Source organism: Lissotriton helveticus, chromosome 11 (assembly GCF_964261635.1).
Source record: "Lissotriton helveticus chromosome 11, aLisHel1.1, whole genome shotgun sequence".
Classification (NCBI taxonomy): domain Eukaryota; kingdom Metazoa; phylum Chordata; class Amphibia; order Caudata; family Salamandridae; genus Lissotriton; species Lissotriton helveticus.
The window spans coordinates 601,449,304-601,469,786 of NC_136072.1; the positions used below are offsets into that span (position 1 = coordinate 601,449,304).

The window sequence follows — 20,483 nt, forward strand, 5'->3', positions numbered from 1 at the left end:
AAATGGACTGAACAAGGAGGGGTCCAGACTAACCAAGGTTGGATGACTAAGGGAAAAGCACATGGTTTCTTTCAGATTCTATGATACAAATAATCATAAACACAACACATAGTCCCGCACACTTAGGAGAGAAGGCAATGATAGACAGCTTACAGAATATTTGGTTTAACAAGCACCTACGTGCAGCAGTGAAACAGAAAGTGCGAACATGTATGAACATGTATGATCTGTTGTCAGTTCAATCCAGGTAAAGGCATTCCGGTGGAACAAGGCGGATTTCATCCTCCTGACCACCCTTTTGAAGTTCTCCAGACGGATTATATCCAAATGGACAGATGTAGAGGTTTAACAAGTATGTCCTAGTAGTTGTGTGTGCACTGTCTAGATGGACAGAAGCATATCCAGTTCCAGATTATACTGCTGTTACAACAGCCAGACAAGTAGTGCGCAGTACTTCCCCAGATATGAATTACCTCATGTGATCTATTCAGATAACGATCAGCCATTTTCCTCTGAACTAATGAAACAAGTGTCCCTTCTGTTAGGTTATACATGGAAATTCCATTGTGTCAGACACCCAGAAGCAGTAGGCCTTGTAGAAAGACATAATCAGACAATTAAGACAAAAGTTGCTGAGATCTGTACAGAAAAAGGCGTGGATTGGATGGTGGCCTTGCCGGTTGCCCTCTTTTACATGCGTATGGTAGCTCATTCCAGAACAGACCTATCTCCTTATGGAGTATATATGTGGGGTACGCCTATGCCAAAGAAAATAACTGATGTTGACAGTAACATGCTGACAGATTACCTGGCTTCCTTGATTTCTGCACTACTCTCTTGTTGTTCACAGGTTGCTGCCGCCTTCCCTGACAACACCCAGGTCAAGGAACATGCCATAGCACCAGGAGAATTTGGACTCCTCAGGATCTTTGATCGTTCAAGTCCCCATGAGCCACGTTGGAAGACGCCGAAGTTGGTGGAAGGACATAAAAGCCGAACTCACCTTCATCACTATTTGGAACTTTGGAACTTTGAAACTTTTAATAAAGAACACTGACCTTTGCTAGAAAATACCCCTCAGCAAGAGTATAGGTCTAGATTAAGAACTAGTAAGTCAGACGTAGTTTAATTGTTTAAGCCCACCCGGTGGTGAATCGGTTAGACTCGATTCTGACATGTATAAGATCACATATGAGAACAGCAAGAAGAGAGATAAGAAGGAAAAGTACTGCAAGATATTACGCAGTAGGTGTATAGTTACTTTGATCATCCTTTTTATTCTGTGCATTGTTATAATTGGTGTCAGTTTATTGCTACATGTTTTCTTTCCCATTTCCTCACATATACACTCTTCCAGTAACAGTACCATAGAGCATACATTTAGTGAACTGCCTCCCCATGAATTGTCATATCGACTTGCACTACGTAACAATACATTTATTCGAATGTTACACCATTCTCATCAGACCAGCAATGCGACCGATTGCTGGGTATGTGGCCAAATGCCACCTTATCAAGAAACGAAGGGAGTTTTGCCCTTCTACCCTTTACCGTTCTCACACAATGGTTCGTGTGGAGCATGGTTTGCTCTAATGACATCAATAGATAGAAGGTACATAGCTTATCCAGGTGGCTGGATATATGGAAACCTGAATAAAGTAATGAATGAAGCATGCTTTCCAGACAAAGACGGATTCCCCCAAAGAAAGGGAACCGATTTAGAGAATGAAGAGTACGAACAGGGAAATGCATCTGTTAATTTTTTAATGTTAAACGTTCAGCCCAAGCAAAACACAGGTCCACCGTTTATATCAGTCCTGCCAGCAAAAGGTGATTTATGTGTTAGTAAGAAAGGCTCAGTACATATGGGACACAGCAAGTGTAACACAATAGTAGAGTTTGATGATAACGGACTTTCTTCTTTCAAAACATCACGCCATACCTATTTCATTTGTGGTCAGACAGCCTATGTACATCTGCCCTTAGACTGGGGTGGGACTTGTTATATAGCATTCTTATTGCCACCCGTTTTTCTAGCCCCATCAAATTATCATAGAGATTCACGACTAGAACATGTTAGACAAAAGAGAGAGACAGATTCTGCAGGGATCGATCAGACTGAAACAGCTTGGGAGCAATATACAGATTTCAACAGAGGATTCTTTTTCTTCATAGGTCCCGTCCAAAACAGTAAACTGATACGCAGGTTAACAAGGACTCTTGAAACAGTTGTAAATATAACTGCATCTGCCCTGGCGCACTTGACCCAGGAACAGTCTGCTATTAGACTTGTCGTTCTTCAAAACCGCCTCGTTCTAGACGTCATCTTGGCGGATAGAGGCGGAGCTTGTAGAGTCATCCGATCTAGTTGTTGCGTTTTCATCCCAGATAATGCACCATCTGTGTACGAAGCAATAACAAGGCTCCACAAGATTGCTCATGCCATACATCAAGATCCAGGCACATGGACTTGGTCCAGTTGGTTCTGGGGTGTAATATCTGCATGGGGATGGAAAGTTATGTCCTTCCTAGGAATGGCCCTACTTATGGTATTTGGTTGCTGTCTCTGTCTGCAGTGCGGCCCGGCGATTTGCGGCCTGTGTGCCACTGCCTGTGTTCCCCATCCACGTAAACAAAGAGTTAAAGATGAACAAATGATTCTGTATGATGCACTATACGGTCTCATGAATATAGATGTATCCTAAAGGGGTATGTAGGGGACAAGGAGGGAATGAGGAAAATGATATTTTGCCTGACCAAATATGTCCACTACATATACCCTATGTTACATGTCATGTGCATGTCACCCATGCATATTTTCCCGTAGTGGCCTGAATCACTAGGCCTCTGCAAACATGTCCTGCAAGTCAAGTCATCAAGTCTCCCAAACGTTAAGCTAAAATGAAGGCCCATGTATTTGCATTTTGCATTGTGCTCTTTTAAATAAATATCGTACTGGTTGAGCCTGAAACCACTTTCTGAATTAATGTTTTCATGACTCTTGGCATACTGAGCTGCAGTCACGTCAGCAAGAAGTCTGCCAAGACAGTATTATGAATAACAGTTATCAGTCTGCTGTACAGAGTGGCATCCCTGCCCGGTGAGGAAAAGTAAACAGAACCCGTCCGATAGCCATTCTGTCCATTTAAGTGAATTACAGTGCTTGCACCCATAGAAAGCTCATGCAATGAACGAATAAATATGCCCTCTCTGTCTTTTAGTGATGAACAACTTGTGCTCCAGATAATACATCCCCTATCATATCAGATTGTACAAGACGTGCTCAAGTCGCCTTGACACAAGAGATCTCTCTACTAGGTTGAAAGTCAGCTTCCTCCCAATTACACGTCAATTGCACGTCATGTCCAAGTTGCACACAAGTAGGGCAGAGTTCCAGCTGGTCATGCAAACTCCTCCTAAGTACCCACCCACCTATGACACCTACCTATCACCTCGCTATGACTCATCAAAGTACACACCCTCATGTACACCCACATGTTCTTATCTCATTTTCTTTCTTGCTCTGCTTAGCCTATGTACAAGAAATGTATATATACTATGTTCAGTAAATAATTGTTAGAAGACTCTTCCTGAACCTCTGTGCTGATGGAACTAATTCTCCCTTTGACTCGAGTTATTGGAATAAAGCCCATTTTAACTCAGATACCACGGACTCTGCTTCTCACTTGATGCATGATACTTTGTTAATGCCTAGAAATTCTGCCAGGGTAATTATTTATTTACCACATTACAATAGGGCTCTCTATTCTAGATCTGCTAGTAGGACTCTCAGGGCCCGACTAGGACGGCAGTCCAGGTCTGGCATTGCGCTACGGTGGCTCTAGGTGGGTCTGATAGGTTGACCCGTGCGACTCCGTTGTACGCATCGGATAAACTTGGGTCCCTTTGGCGATCGAAGGATTTTGATAGGTGGGATGTGATTGGTATTAGCAAGGTGAATGACGTGTGGACCACGGAGAGAGTTAAGACGTTTGATGAGTTGAGAACTGAATATGATTTGAATGATAGGGAATTTTTTCGGTACTTGCAAATTCGACACGCGGTAATCTCAGTCTTTCCCTCGGGTACGGAAGTACCGGAGGCGTCCCCGCTCGAAGATAGGATACTGGATGGGTACGTTCCTGATAGCACGATCTCGCTTATATATAAAAAATTTATCAACTCCAGGGCTGATCTCTTATGCCACCTTCGAGAGGTGTGGACTAGCGATGGGCTGGAACTTGATGATGAAGACTGGCAGGCTGCGGTCTCCTCCCCTAAGGAAGTGGCGATCCCGGCGCGTCTCCGGTTCGTCCAGCTTAGGATTCTACACAGGGTGTATGTGACCGGTCCTCGTCTAGTAAGCATGGGCTTTTCTGTTGATGGACTGTGCAGGCGTGGCTGTGGTCTCGTGGGAACGTTTCTCCATATCATTTGGGAGTGTCCTGTAGTGATGCAATATTGGTCTCGTGTGCATGATGTTATGAGTGAGGTTACGGGTGTGCGGTCGATGCCTGAGGCGAGGCGATGTTTGCTGAATGTTTGGGAACCGAATGATTATAGTGTGGCGCAAATTCGTTGGGTGACCTTAGGAAATATGATTGCCAAGAGAGACATTGCCCAACTATGGGGTGCCCAGAGATCGCCGACAGTTCAGCTCTGGAAACAGAACTTGACTGGTGTATGTTCAGGGAAAAAACGGTGTATATCTCCCGGGGCACGCCCCGGAAATGGGGGAAGGTATGGACTCAATGGAATGTGTATCGTGGTGAGATATGTACTCCCCCCCTTCCAGAGCTTGATGTTGACCCGCCGTCTCCCCAACCCGATGTTTCCTCCGCGCAGACTTAGACATATTTGATTGCTTCTGGTCCCTCTGCCCCCCGCACTTAAGAGATGTCTCTACCTCCTCTTTGACGTGTACTTCCCCCCCCCCACACGCTGTAACTCTGTGATGATAGTACTGCCTTGTGTTTGGTTTTTGTTTCTGTTTTTTGTACCTTTATATTTAATAAACAGTTTAAAAAAAAAAATTTAAAAAAAATAATGCACCGTATATGGAACTGTGACGTCAGCACTTTGATAATTAACCACAACAATGTCTAGAGGTACACAGTTGTCCGGAGCTTGTGCACGATTGACTGTAGTAAGCCGGTCAACAACCAATCATTGAGGTAGGAAGAAGACCTGTATACTGACCTATAAAGGTATGCCGTGACCAATACCAGACCCTTTGTGAACAAAAAAAGTAAAACTTTGGTACAGTATACACACAGCAAGCTTCGTTCAAGAATGCATTATTTTCTAAAATTGAAGTCAAAATGACATGCTTAGATCTTCTATTGTATGCATCCTACTCTTACTCTAAGAATGTTAATATATAGTTTTTAAGGATTACCTTGTATCTGGTATCCAAATGCACAAGTTACTTGCCTTCGGTAACAATATATCTGTAAGAAACAGTAGTTAGTGTTAGATTCCTTACCTTAGAATATTCCCAGGCGTCAGACTGGATCCGCAAAGATTTGCGTAGCAGTACCCCTGCGCGTCGGTAGGCCTCGTCTGCGGCTCCGCGTCCGTCGTCGGCGTCGTGATGAGGTCGTTGGAGTACTTAGATACCGCTCTTGCACGCTGACGTCAGTTCTTGTACATAGCTTTCCGTGCCAGGAACGCAGAGCCATGCCAGAGACCGACACTGGTGCCATGAAACTAGGGCCCTCAAAAGGAAATACCTTAACTCTAGATATCGGTTCGCAGAACGGGGAGGATGGATGGGGCGGTAAGGAATCTAACACTAACTACTGTTTCTTACAGATATATCGTTACCGAAGGTAAGTAACTTGTGCATCTGAAAGACAAAGGTTAGTGTTAGATTCCTTACCTTAGAAGAGATACCCCAGCAATACCAACCCCGGTGGTGGGTCTGCGAACCAAAATCACACCAGAAAGTCTTGGAGAACGGAACGGCCAAAAAATACATCTCTCCGGACTTGGCTGTCCAGGCAGTAGTGTCTAGCAAACGTGTGCAGTGAGGCCCACGTAGCTGCCTGACAGATGTCATGCAAGGGGACTCCCCGACCCAGGGCAGTTGTAGCCGCCGTGGCCCGAGTGGAATGGGCCCTCAGCCCAACAGGAGACTCCTTTGTAGCCAAAGAGTAACAGACCTTAATGCACAACACGACCCACAGAGAGATGGTTCGTTTGTGCACCGCCTGTCCCTTCCTCGCGCCCACGTAACCAACAAAGAGCTGGTCGTCCACCCGGAACTGGCGTGTGTGATCTAGATACAAGGAGAGCGCACATTTTGGGTCCAGACAGTGGAGCCTCTCTTCCTCCTTTGAAGGATGCGGAGGCGGAAAGAAGGTGGGCAAGGTGATGGACTGCCCAATGTAAAAGGCTGTGACTACCTTGGGCAGGAAAGAAGGACGAGTCCTCAGAACAACTTTGTCCGGATGGACAGAGAAGAAAGGAGGTTTAGAAGATAGAGCCTGGAGGTCACTCACTCTTCTGGCAGAGATGATGGCAACCAGGAATGCAGTCTTAAGAGTCAGAAGATGAAGAGGACAGTTATGAAGTGGCTCAAAGGGAGCGCACATCAGATATGTCGGAACAAGATTCAAGTCCCACTGAGGCATCACGAAAGGAACAGGAGGAAACTTGTGAGTGATGCCTTTCAGGAATCTATTCACAACAGGGGACTTGAAAAGAGAAGGCTGATCAGGAAGCCTTAAGAAGGCTGAAACGGCCGAGAGGTAGCCCTTAAGAGTACCCAGAGCAGAGCCGTGCTGGGCGAGAGAAAGAAGGAAGAAGAGAACCTCTGAAAGGGTGGCAGAAAGTGGATCCACAGCCTTTGCTGTGCACCGTGCCACAAATTTGTTCCACCTGCAGGCGTATACCGTTTTTGTGGAGGGACGCCTGGCTGCCAGAATCACATCACAGACTTCAGGAGGCAAGTCAAATGGCCTCAACTGTCGCCGCTCAATCTCCACGCATGTAGGTGGAGACTGGACAGGTTCGGGTGGAGGACCATTCCCTGCTGCTGTGACAGATGATCCTCCTGAAGAGGCAGACGAATCGGGGGATCGACTGACATGCTGAGTAGCTCGGGATACCAGTATCTTCGTGCCCAGTCTGGAGCCACACGGATGACTTGAGCCCCGTCTCGCCGGATCTTCTTCAGCACTCTGGGCAGAAGTGGTATAGGCGGAAAGGCGGAAAGGCGTACAACAGACCGCAGTTCCACTCGCGGCGAAAAGCGTCACCGAGCGAGTGCCGCCTTGGAAATTCCAACGCGCAGAAGTGATGACATTGCACGTTCTCTTCAGTGGCGAATAGATCTAACAGTGGCTCTCCCCACTGCTGAAAGAGACCTTGCGCCACATCCGAGTTCAGACGCCATTCGTGATCCATCATGCACCGGCGGCTGAGTTTGTCTGCCCTGGCGTTCAGAGAACCAGCCAGGTGTTGAACCACCAGGGTGACGCCCTGGTGTTCCAGCCATGTCCAGAGGCGCAGAGGCTCCTGACAAAGGGTCCACGATCCCACCCCGCCCTGTTTGTTGCAGTACCACATGGCGGTGGTGTTGTCCGTGAACACCTGCACTACACTTCCCCGGACAGAGGGAAGGAATGCCTTCAGTGCAAGATGGATCGCCCACAGCTCCAGAAGGTTGATGTAGAGCCGGGACTCTGCTGGAGACCAGAGGCCTCTGATCTCCCTCTCTCCCATGTGGCCCCCCATCCCAGGAGGGACGCATCTGTCACCACTACGTGCTGCGGTTGGGGAAGGGAGAGAGATCTGCCGCTGACCCAATCGCGGTTCGTGAGCCACCACTGCAACTGTCTTGCAGTGCCCTCCGAGATCAGGACGTGGTCGGACAGGTTGACCTGATGCTGGGCCCACTGAAACTTCAGGTCCCACTGCAGAGCCTGCATCCGCCACCTGGCGTGATGCACCAGTAGGATGCAGGAGGCCATCAGCCCCAGGAGCCGCAGCGTCAACCTGACCGAGACCCGGGATGATGGCTGAAAGATCAGAATCAGAGCCTGAATATCCAGAACCCGCTGCTCGGGGGGATAAACCCGAAACTGCGCCGAGTCCCGAACTGCTCCGATGAAGAGGAGCTTCTGAGAGGGGCACAGGTGCAACTTTGGCACGTTGATGGAGAACCCCAGCTGGTGCAGGAGGTCGGCAGTAGTCTGGAGGTGGGAGACGACTTTTTGGGGCGAGCCTGCCTTCAACAACCAATCGTCAAGATAGGGGAAGACTGAAACGCCTAATCTGCGCAGATGAGCTGCAACCACCGCCATCACTTTCGTGAACACCTGTGGGGCGCTGGTAAGACCGAAGGGGAGCACGGTAAACTGAAAGTGCTCGTGGTCTACTGTGAACCGCAGGTAACGCCGGTGGGCCGGCAGGACGGGGATGTGAAAATAAGCGTCCTGCAAGTCCAACGCTACCATCCAGTCTTCTGGGTCCAGGGCAGCTAGGACCTGAGCCAAAGTCAGCATCTTGAACTTCTTCTTCCGGAGGAAGCCATCGATGCTCCATAGGGCGTAGGCCTCCTTTGCCCTAATTGGGTACCAGAAAGTAGTGGAATAGCAACCACGTCCTACTTCTGGCCCAAGAACGCGCTTGATGGCCCCCTTGGCCAATAGGGCCGTAACTTCCTCTAGCAGAAGTTGCAAGTTATCCCCCGACATGCGGTGGTACTGCGGTGGCATGGCTGGAGGGATCGCCTCGAAGAGGAGGTAATAGCCCCTTCAGACGATTTGCAGCACCCACCTATCCGACATGATGGTACGCCAGTGGGGGAGGTGATGGCGGACCCTGCCCCCCACTTACGAGGAATGGGCCTGAAACGGCGGACTAGGAATGCTTAGAGGCAGCTGCTGCAGGGGCGGGTGTGGACTGACCCTGCCGGTGTCCCCTGGTACCGCCACGGCGGTATCCACGACCGCAACCACGTTGAGCCTGAGTCTGTGGCTTGTAGCTGGCTGGACGTGTGGGGGTGCCCCTTCCTTGGCCACGAAAGGAGCGTTGGCCTAGGCCCAAGGACTTGGCCGTAGCCCTGGAGTCCTTGAAACGCTCCAGTGCACTGTCTCGCTTGTCGCCAAAGAGGCAACGGCCATCAAAGGGCATGTCCATGAGTGTTGCCTGGACAGCCCCTGAAAAGTTGGCGGATCTCAGCCAGGCGTGGAGGTGAACCGCCACCGTCGTTGCAATCGCCCTATCCAGCGAGTCCATGGTATCGAGTCCACATCGTATGGAGTAGCGTGCTGCGTCCCGCCCTTCTGCTCGGGCAAGCTTTGCCCGGGCCTCCTCCTGGCACTGCGGCAGCACTTCCGCAACTGTATCTCACAGAGAGTGGGTGTAACGGCCCAAAAGGCAGGCGGGGTTGACAGACTGAGGCCCCAAACTTAGGGAGGAGAACAGTTTCTTGCCAAACTGATCGTACCTTTTGGATTCCTGATCCGGGGGAGCGGTCGGGGAGGTAGAGGCCTGGATCACCAGGCTCTCAGGGTGGGGTGAACGGACAGGAAGCTGGGGTCGCCCGGAGCCAGGCGGTGGCGTCGAGCACGTATTGATCTACAGGGAGGCCTGTAGAGGGCTTGGACAAGGTGCCCATCAGAACGTCGGTGAGGGCCTCGTTAAACGGCAGGAGAGGCTCCGAGGAGCATGCCTGTGGTTTGAGCACCTCAGTGAGGAGGTTAGTCCTCACAGCCGCGACAGGGAGCTCAAGAGCCAAGGCCTTGGCTGCCCTAGTCAACACCACGCTGTAAGCAGTCCCCTCCTTTGTAGCCACTGTAGGAGGGGAGACAAATCCAGTGTCGGGCGAAGTGTCCAGACCACTGGCCTCCCCCAGCTCGTCTGCCCAGTCCTGGCTCAACTGGCACTGCAGTGCCAGAGGGTCCTCAGACCCCTCCCAGTCCTCCTTGTCCTCCATCTCCTGATAGTGAGGGTAAAAAGATGGAGCCGGGTCATCAGTGAATGGTTCACTAACGGCGTCGAAGACGGAGCCGGCGGGACTGGAACCGGAGACGACGTCGCCCCGGGACAGCGTCGTGGGCGACACCCTTGGTGACAGCGCCAGAAGAGGGGTCTTAAGGTCAACTGGCGACGCCACGGATCCAGGCCTGGATCCTGCGGAGCCCTGTGCCGTCTGGACCGGAGTCGTCGACTGCGCCGAAGCACCCGACAGCGCCGGGGCCGAAGCACCCGACAGCGCCGGTGCCGCCGGCAGGCTAGGGCTCCTAGTCGGACCTGCAGGGCCCGAAGGCGCCTCAGTAGGGTCTGACGGAGGGAAGCGGGCCCTCGTGGCCATGAGGAACGCGTTGATCTCCTCTGGCGTCGCGTGCAGCCCAGAGACCGGCGGGGTGTGGTGCTGGACGCGGCGTTGCGGCTCCGGCGGAGCCGCGTGGGCGGTGTCGCCCGAACCCCCGACCGCATTGTGCGAGCGTCGGAAGACCGATGACGTGTCTTTGACTTCTTTTTAGAATGCCTCGACTTACCGGAGGACTTTGAGCCCGATGAGTGGTGGTGACTCGTCGAGCCGCAATGACTGCGGCCCCTCGACCGGTCCCTCGACCGCCTCCTAAACCGGGATCTCGAGTGGCGCGGGGCCGACTGCCGGAGCTCGAGCCGCTTACGGGACCACTCCCGCCTAGCCTTCGAGGTCAAGGCCCAGCAGTCGGGGCACGACTTGTCATCATGGTCGGCCCGAGACAGTAAAGGCACCGACGGTGGGGGTCGGTCACCGACATCAATCGGTGACAGTCGTCGCAGGGCTTAAAGCCAGGCATCCCTATCGGCACCACGAGTCGAAGGTCGACTAGAGAAGTGATCCAAAACAGATAAAAAACGTAGTCAAAAAATGACTAGGAGTACTGCTCTTCCCGGATCTGCGCTTGCTGGTGCGGAAAAAAGAAGAACTGACGTCAGCGCGCGAGGCGGCGTCTAAGTACTCCGACGACGTCATCCCGGCGAAAACGACGACGGATAATATATTTGGTCATCCATAAAACGTTTAAAGTTTTACTTTTTTGATATTGAGATAATAATTGTTATTTTCTGTTTGAGACTTCGGCCCAGTTGACTATAGTGTATTGAATTGATAGCAAATGTATTTTCTTCTCTCTGTATTATAAATTAATTTTTTATTATCGCTGTTCTGATGGCTTCTTTTTCCCATGTTTTTGGATTGGATTTTTCCATTGACATTGTTGCAGTAGGTTTGGACCTACTCCAATTTTTTATTTGTAATTATTTTTGTGATTTCTTTGTGATTTTAATTGTTTTTAATTTTGTTATTTGCAGTCCTGGGGAAGCGTGTTGTGTATAACCGGAACGCACTAGCTGCATGGCAATTGCCTCAAGTCATTTAGCACTTTAATTTTGAAATCAATTAACTATTTTTGTTACATTGCTCTCGCATGTTGTATGGTCTCCTTATTTGGGGCTTTAGACAGACGACCCAGGAAGGCGGGCAACTTGTTTTTGAAGGAGTGAAACAAACTGGATAGCGAGGTTGAGTAGCTTCCTACACTAGAGAGCTACTCGTTTCATTCTAGGATTTTAGGATCTTATATTGCTAGGGAAGAATGAATGTCAGAGTGGCAGTGTAATGTACGAGTTACTTACCTTCGGTAACAATGTATCTGGTAGAGACGTTGTCTAGCCACAGATTCCTTAACTTAGAATATCCCCAGGTGTCAGACTGGATCCGGAAAATGCTTTGCAGCAGCATCTCTGCACGCCGGGGGACGGCGCCACACGACCCCGCCCTGACGGCGTCCACGTACGTGACCTCCGCGAGGTCATATAAGTCCCTCCCGGCGCGCTGTCAGTTGTCTTTAGAGAAACCTTTCCGCGGCACAACGCGGAGCCACCAACAAAAACTGTCAAAGTATGGGAACAGTGTGTGAAGGATAAAAAATCTGTGAAATAAAGAAGGAGGATGGTGCAAGACACCATCGTAAAAGACAGAATCAGACACTGTCTACATATAATTGAAAAAGCTGTGAGAAAGCCTTCCCCAAGTGTAATGAGGGAAGAATACTCAACAGACAGAAATAGACTTATTACCATGTAGAACTGTGCAGTCCAGCAAGATCGGAGCACAGAAAGAATAACAGTCCACTGCAGGAAGGTATGAAAAGACTGGCACTTCCCCTATAGTAATGGAGGTCTGAAACAGAGCTCAACAGATCCCCAAAGAAGACTACTATAGAGGAGACAAGAGCCCCGCGTCAATAGAGAAGGCGGGAGGGAGGGAAGGCAGCAGGAGAAGAAAAGAAGAAAAAGATGAATCTCCTGATGAAGGTGAATCAAACGGCACCATTTTACAGGAAAGAAGCCTCTTGGAGGGAGCTAGCCACATATGGCAAATCTCAAAGGGGCGCAACAATGTCAGCACCCGTGAGAGAAAAACCAATGGCAACTGAAAAAGGCAAGTGGAGAAACCCACTTGGCAAGGTCCTCGCAGAACGGGGAGGATGGGTGGGCGTTAAGGAATCTGCGGCTAGACAACGTCTCTACCAGATACATTGTTACCGAAGGTAAGTAACTCGTACATCTGATAGAGACATCTAGCCGCAGATTCCTTAACTTAGAATCGATACCACAGCAGTACCCCACGGGGAGGTGGGTCTGCAACAGAACAACAGAAAGTGCCCAAGCACTGAGCTGGCAACAGAGTGACGGACAATGGGGAAGGCTGTGGCAAGACAGCTAGACAGCAACCCAAGTATCTCGGAAGAGCAAAGAAAACGGGAGGCAAGGCGTCCGAAAATGCCAGATTGGAGCTACACCATACCCGTATAAGTATGAGATGTAGAAACTGCACCAACCATATACAAGAACAAAAGAAAGAAAGTCTCAAACAAAGCTTAATGGCGCACTCTGTGGACACCAACCAAAGGTTGAGGAAAACATGAAAAGATGCAACCAGAGCCTGCCAGGCTAGCCCACGGAACGAAGGCCGGAGAGGCTACAGCCCGGAACCAAAGGGCAAGAGGAAGACACTCAGCACTGTTTTAGAAGTACAGGCGGGAACAAGAAACACGCCAAGTGCACACCCAGTCACCAAAGGGGGGACAGGGGCGACCAGTAACAATCCGAAGCACGCTGATGCGGGCCACCACTGAAATATGCACAGAGCAGACAGCCACCGAGACAACAAGGTGGGTAGCCAGAATAAGCATAGGACTGCCTAACCACGCAGCTTGAAGACTAAGGTGAGAAGTAACTCACGAAACACAGATATGTAGGGTGCAGACCCTAGGACGACAGATATCAAAAGAACTGTCCCGCAGGCACAGCCAATATTGTATAGAGTGATACCTAATGAAAGGGTCACATCCGAAGGAAGTGACAGCGGAGGCACCAGAGTGCCGATTGGTGTATAAATGTAGGAAAAAATCTCAGAATTCTAGACCACATCCCCCAACTGAGAGTGAAAAGTAAACCTCGTCCAGAAAGAGAGATATTGTTCAGTATCTGAACACCAAGAGGAGATCAGTGTAAAGCTTGGGAATCAGCCGAGGGAGTGGGACGCATAATGGACCCTATTTCTGAAGATGCAGGAAAGCAATGCAGTGCACTTAAGTGTACTGACAGACACCCTGCCGCGTAGGCGAGGGTTATCCTGAGTGCTGCACTGAAAAGCTCCCTAACACATGGAGACACAGGACTCGACCTCGCAGCAGCGAAGAGAGGTGAAGGTGTAGGAAGAAGAGTACCCATGGCAACCTGTATGGGGGTGGGGGGGTGGTGTGGTGTGGTGTGGTGTGTGTGTGTGTGTGTGTGTGTGTGTGTGTCTCAAAGAAGGATAAAGGAGCCATGTTAAGGTAGCACACCTATAGCATTAACGGTAGGTGGTAGCCGCATTTTAAGCGTGATAAACACTATGAAAACCTACCAAGGAGGAGAATGAGGCATATTAGCAAGACGACATGACGTATAGAAGATAGCGCCAAGCCACAACATTGAACACCGTACAACGTCAAAATAAAAGCACCAGGGGACGCATTGAGCCCAAAGGGATCTCTAGGCCCACTTGACATAAAGCAGAGCTATATGATAGCATACAAGTACCCCACTTGGAGTATGGCACACCGCAAACAACGGGGAACACCTCTTAGGACAAATCACAGTCAGAGGACCAGACACAACAACCTGAGGAACACTGCCACAGTAGGCTTACTGCCAGCTCAAAACGCATAATGCATCTAAAGGATGCTAAATGAAAGGATAACCACCCCAGAACACGAGAAAAGAAGACCTGGGAAATGCATACTTAAGGGGGAGGGCGAAATCCCGCAAGGAGCCGCTGAACAGCCGATCCGGCGTGGGCATCAAACTACCCCATTAAAGGGCAGATCAACAAGGCACTCCCGGATATTCTCCGGGAAGACGCTATCCCGCAACCAAGCATGGCGCGCAAGGCGAAGGAACCAGCCCTAGCTCAGCCTAAGGAATTGGCAGTATCCAAGGCCGAGCGGATTGTAAATTCAGCAAGGTCACAGCCATCCCGGAGAAGATGAAGGAGGTCAACACGAGCACCTTCAGAGGTGGCGGAAAGCAGAGACTCCGCAGAGTCCCAGAGGGTAGAAAGCCCGAGCCAGGACACAAACTGTATTTAGTGAACGAAGGGCAGCACTAGTAGAGGCGAAGATGTTACGACCCCACAACTCAAGCCTTCTGGACTCCCGGGAGGGATGAATCATTAACTGAGGCAAGGAGGGGAAGGCAGTTTGCAAAACAAACCCCTGCATGTCAGAGTGGAAAAATAAGCAAACTGGATCACGTGGGGCAGGACGGTGGCGGTGCACGACAGAACGAGCCACCGGATCACCGGAAGCTGGCCAAGCCCAGGTGCCCAAAAGGGTGTCCTAAAGAGAAGCTTCAAAGGGCAGAAGGGGCTCCACATTTCCCGACCCACGGTAAAGGACATCAAGCAGAGAGTCCACAGACAAGGGGACCGAAGGGGGCTGCATGTTCAGACCACAAGTGGCCAAGGAGACTACTCTTAGAAAAGCCGTATCGGCCTCGGTAGCCCTCCGAGGAGGGGACAGCAACTCATCTGTAGGTGAGGGCTGTAAACTAAGCCGTCCAAGACACTGAGGGTGCCCAAAGGAAGGGAGCCCCACTGACGAATAGGGCTCCTGATGGCACTCCTGAGGAGGCAGGGATCCTGCCGGGTCCAGGGGCTCCTGAGGAGGCGGGGATCCTGCCGGGGCCACAAATTCTAAGGGGGGCAAGGATAGATCCGGGGACACCGGGCGTGAAGTCGACGCCAAACGCTCTCCCGAAGCTTCTGGAGTAGAGTCAACAACCTGGTGTCGATGCGGCGCCAAAACGACTTCGGTCGGCGCCGGCCCCGCCTCGTCCGGCGCCGACTCTGATCCATCCGGCGCCAAGTTGGCCCCGTCCGGTGCAGATTCCACGACGACAAGCTCCGCTTCCAAAGAAGGGGATGGTGCCGGGGAGGCAAGCCTCCGGCACCACACCTGCACTGACTCAGCCTCAACTACAACAGGCTCCGACTCTGTAGTAAGAAGCAGAGTTGGAGCCGGGGAGGAGAGTTTACGGTGCCGGACCGGCACCTGCCCAGAAGGCTGAGGTGTGCCAGAGACCACCTGCAATGCCACAGGGAGACCCACTTGACTATGCAGCGTGGCAGAGGTGCTATCGGTCGTAGAGGGGGACCCAGCCGGGCCGCACCCTGATGACACCATATCTCCTTTGTCCCTGCAGGGCAAGGGCTTATGTGTCTCCTTGGGCGAACCCACCGGTGAGTCAGTCAGGAGAGGACCTATGGGAGGCCTGCAGAGCCACAGCATAGGCCTCCATTTGGGACCGAGTCGCCCAAGCGCCCGGCTAGGGCGGATAGGGGAGGGGCGACTGCCGGGGGAGCACGTCCGGAGGGCTCCAGGAACTATTGCCCATGACAACAGATGAAAGTGAGGTCGAGGGCCTCGGCGACATGCGCCGCAACTTACCCATAAGGGGCGAACAACGTCTCTGGGCCCCAGAGGGCGACTGGTGATGCAACTGGAAACCAGAGGGGCCTGCCGGCGATGAGGAGGTCGGAGGACGAGATGACTCCGACCGGGACAGGCGAGCCGAAAGAAGGACTTCGGCTTAAGGAGTTGACAGGCGTCGCAATCCGTTGAGTCCTGGTGTTCGCCCAAACACCACATAGATATAAGATGTGGGTCCGTCGATGACATTTACTGCGAACAGCAAGTACACGTTTTAAAGCCCGAAGGCATCGCACACTGTTCCAGACACGAAGCGTCAAAAGAGGCCTGAAAACAGGCCAGAGAAACCGCTTACTCCGGATCCGCGTTGCACGCGGAAAAGAAGGAAACTGACGTCAGCGCGCCGGGAGGGACTTATATGACCTCGCTGACGTCACGTACGTGGACGACGTCAGGGCGGGGTCGTGTGGCGCATCCCCCGGCGTGCAGAGGTGCTGCTGCAAAACATTTTCCGGATCCAGTCTGATGCCTGGGGATATCTAAGTTAAGGAATCTGCGGCTATATGTCTCTATCAGATATAGTGAGTTTGTTGGAGAGGAGAGTACGGCAGGGATCGTTTTAGGAGCAGCACAGAACACCCTAAAGTGTGAACTGATGAGCGAGCGGTGAATGAACGAGTGAAATGTAGTGAGTTTATGGGGTTTATAGCAGGCAGAGGAAAAGCAAACACGTGTCTCTTTAGGAGGGGGCAGAAAAGGAAGTTCATTTTAATGCCACAACTACCACACTGCACTATTCTCCAACCCACCACATCTGTAGAGGTACCATTTCAGGTGAGAAGAGTTCCCTACATTGGTTTGCAGGCCTTCTTGATGTCTAGACAATCTGCCAAGGAAGGGTGAAGGAAGTTCAGTGCTCATTTGCTCTACTGTGGGCTGTCAGAGCCAACCAAACTTCTACTTTATTTCAACGTTCAAGCCTTCCTCCTGTCCATTAGGTGTGTATCTACTTGTCAATTCTTTTGGGGGCTTTAAAGCTAAGAGTCACAGGTCAGTTCAGACTAGATAAGGTTGTTTGTCAGGAAGAGCTCTGCATCTACTCCCATGCTTCTGGGAGACTAGCAGCAATGCCAGAAAAGGGAAGATGGGCAGATTTCAGACTATGGGACAGCAACTCTTATCAAAATAAGGGAGTGGTACCCACCAGGTAGAAAAGGTTTTAGGGAAGGGATCCGGAGAAAGAGTATGTGGAGGCTGGTATAACAACATGGAAACACCTAGCTTTTCAAAACTAAAGCCAATTAAACATCATCCACATGTGGTGCAAACCACCCTTAAACACCTATAAGACAAACACTATCAAATTCTGTTAACGATGAGGGCCGGCAGAGCCAGCAGGCAGTCTCCCACAGGCGTACATGGAAAAAGTCTTTGCCATTGGGTTATTATTTTACAACACCAGAAGGCAATCATCACATAGCAAGGATTGACGGGGTGCTAACCACCCTCTTTCAGAATGAGGGTATATTTTGGGTGTTAGCAAGTTATCAGAGTTCAGCTATGATGATAAACAGGCGAAGTAAAGTACCTATAGTAGACTCATGAGACAGCAGACATCTCTAGCAAGCTAGTAAATATTGACAGGATAGAATTTTCCAGCTGTTGCCAGCTATGCAGAGAAATGTTATCTTAAGGACGGATAACATTGCATTTGGACTGGTGTCCAGTGATAAAGTGATCAATTTAAAGAAGGCACCATGTGTTGAAGATGCACTTGAAGGCTTTAGATTTGAAGGCTATAAATGGTGGGGAAAAAAGAGACTGCCAAGCATCCACATCCTACAACCCAGCCCGAAGTACTGTAACAAGCTAGAGGACGCACTTTATGGCCATTTACAAATCCACTGCAGCCAATTGGCAGAGAAGATGAAAGACTATCTCTGTGCTTATTTAGGTACAACTAAGACGAGGGGTTGTTAATTAACAACAGTAGTGTAGTTCTGCTCTTTGAAATTAGTTATTTGAAAGGACTGGATAGCAAGAATGCAGATGCCCATTAATGCTGCATCTGGACAGTGATCACCTGGTCTGCTTAACTTAAACCCACCGTCAACTGTGATGAAGATAGAGAGGATACCAATGGAAACCCAGATTAATTTTAATACACTGGCACATCGGAATCTCGAATTACCTTTAGGAAATTGAACTCTGCTATCTCAAAGACAGGGTGGGCATCTAAGGAAAAGACCAGGTATTCATTACTATAAGGTAAGGTCATCTATTATTGTCACTGACCATTTGATGATGGGTGGATATAGAACCAAGTTTAGTCTCTACCACAAATTTCAGCACTATGAAAATGAACCAAAAAGTAATCAGTCTTCTGAAAGAAAAAGAACAAAAACCTGGCTATTTTACAAATGGAAAAGGATGCACTTGTTTATAAGGGTGCTTTCAACCTGCAACTTGGACCTTGCAATTTAATAATGCATATATTGGAAAAAGACAGCACATACCGAAGATGTTCGAAGGAAGGTGAATTCAGGCGGTGGCATTCGAACACATGAACAAATCCGGGAAAGTTCAGACACAGGTGTGCCAATGGCAGGCTGCTGAGATAGTGGAGGCTGACCTACTGTTTCTGGGGTCACTGTACCAGGAGGCATTACAATTCCTTGTGGTTTGCTCATGTGAGCAGCTGCGAAGAGACAACACACATTTACATTTAGGCCAAGTAGGAAGGAACCAAACACAAAGATTAACAGACACAGCTTAGTTACTATACCACTTGAAATGATTGCAAGTGGAAAACATTTAATCAGACAAAATGACAACATTTTATATAAAGAAGTAACATACATATAGCAAGGATTATAATCATTATTCTGGGGAACCTATTTACATCAAATGCAAGAGCAGAATTTTCTGGAAGTTAGTAAGTGAATAAAGCGTTTGTCAGTTGGGACTGTATTATAGATTCTTAGGAATCAACACGAAAAATGAATGAAAACCTGTATTCTTTGTAGTAAAGTAACTATCTCACAGAATTTGATCCCACCACCACCTCTGAAGTTCTGGAAGGTCTTAGGAAAATTAAATCTGGCTCTCCTACTGACCTTTTGTCTCCCTGTAATTGCACGGAGATACTTCCGCTACTGGCTAGCTCTTTCACTAACATCTTTAATACCTCCTTTGAGCAAGCCCTCATACCTAGTAGTTGGAAGCATGCTTTGGTCAAGCCTATTTTAAAAAAGCCTTCCAGTGACCCTACTCTCCCGACTAACTACCGCCCTATTTCCTTACTTCCCCACTTTGGGAAGGTATTGGAATATTTGGTGAATAAGCGTCTCACTACTTACATTGAAAAGCATGAGCTCCTGGACCCCTCTCAGTCGGGGTTCCGTGCTGCTCATGGCACTGAGACAGCTGTTATGGAGATAGTTGACAACATTAGACTTACACTAGATAAAGGCGATTCCGCAATTCTTGTCTTATTGGATCTGTTGGCTGCCTTTCATACCATCTACCACAGCATTCTGAAACATCGGCTGTGGGAGATAGGTGTCAGAGGCAAGGCCCTATCCTGGTTTGAAAACTACCTTGCGGATCGCCTTACCTCTATTAAGGTAGACACTCTTGTATCTAGTAGTCGGCCTCTTACTGTAGGAGTCCCTCAGGGATCGATCATCAGCCCCATGTTATTTAACTTATACCTAACTCCGTTGGCCAATATAATAAAATCCCATGGTTTCACAACAGTGTCGTATGCCGATGACACTCAGGTGCTTATCACCTGCAATTCTGATTTTTCTGAAACCTGTACTAAATTTAAAAAGTGTATGATTGACATCAGCAAATGGATGTGTGACAACAAATTCCAATTGAACTGCCGTAAAACGGAAATTATTCTGTTTGGTAAGGCTAATGAAGTCTGGTCACAGGACTGGTGGCCCCAAGAACTGGGACCCTGCCCCGTACCTAAGGAGGTGGTACGTGACCTGGGAATCATGATAGATTGTTCTCTCTCCATGAAAACCCATATTAATCAAGTATCCGGCGTTTGCTATGGGATTATGCATAAATTGCGAAAAAAATGTAAATGGTTACCTTTAGAAACCAGAAAGCGACTGGTGCAAGGTCTAATTATAAGCCTCTTGGACTACGGCAACGCTTTGTTCGCAACACTCGATGAATGTTTAGTCTCTAAATTACAAACGATGCAGAACATTGCGGCGAGACTGGTGCTAGGCTTACCCCCTAGATCAGCCTCTACCCCAAGCATCAAGAAACTGCACTGGCTGCCAATCCGCCAGAGAAGCCATTTTAAAGTACTAAGTCTGACCCACAAACTCCTTTACAGCAACGGGCCCGCATATCTTGCAAAAAAACTGGTCTGGTATCGCCCTACTAGATCATTAAGATCCTGCTCAAAATCTCTTCTGGATCAGCCACGGGCTTGGACGTCACGTAATGGATGTTGGTCTTTTTCCTATGTGGCTC

At 49.4% G+C, this 20,483-nt stretch overlaps 1 protein-coding gene across 2 annotated transcripts in view; it reads right to left on the bottom strand.

Moving 5' to 3' along the window:
* The window catches only part of XRN1 (5'-3' exoribonuclease 1), a 1,049,234-nt gene that overhangs the window by 185,845 nt on the left and 842,906 nt on the right, over window positions 1-20,483 (bottom strand). For both annotated transcript variants that reach the window (XM_078666417.1, XM_078666416.1), the window contains exon 38: window positions 18,500-18,681. In XM_078666417.1, the coding sequence (XP_078522543.1) occupies window positions 18,500-18,681 (182 nt within the window). The remainder of the gene's footprint in view (window positions 1-18,499; window positions 18,682-20,483) is intronic.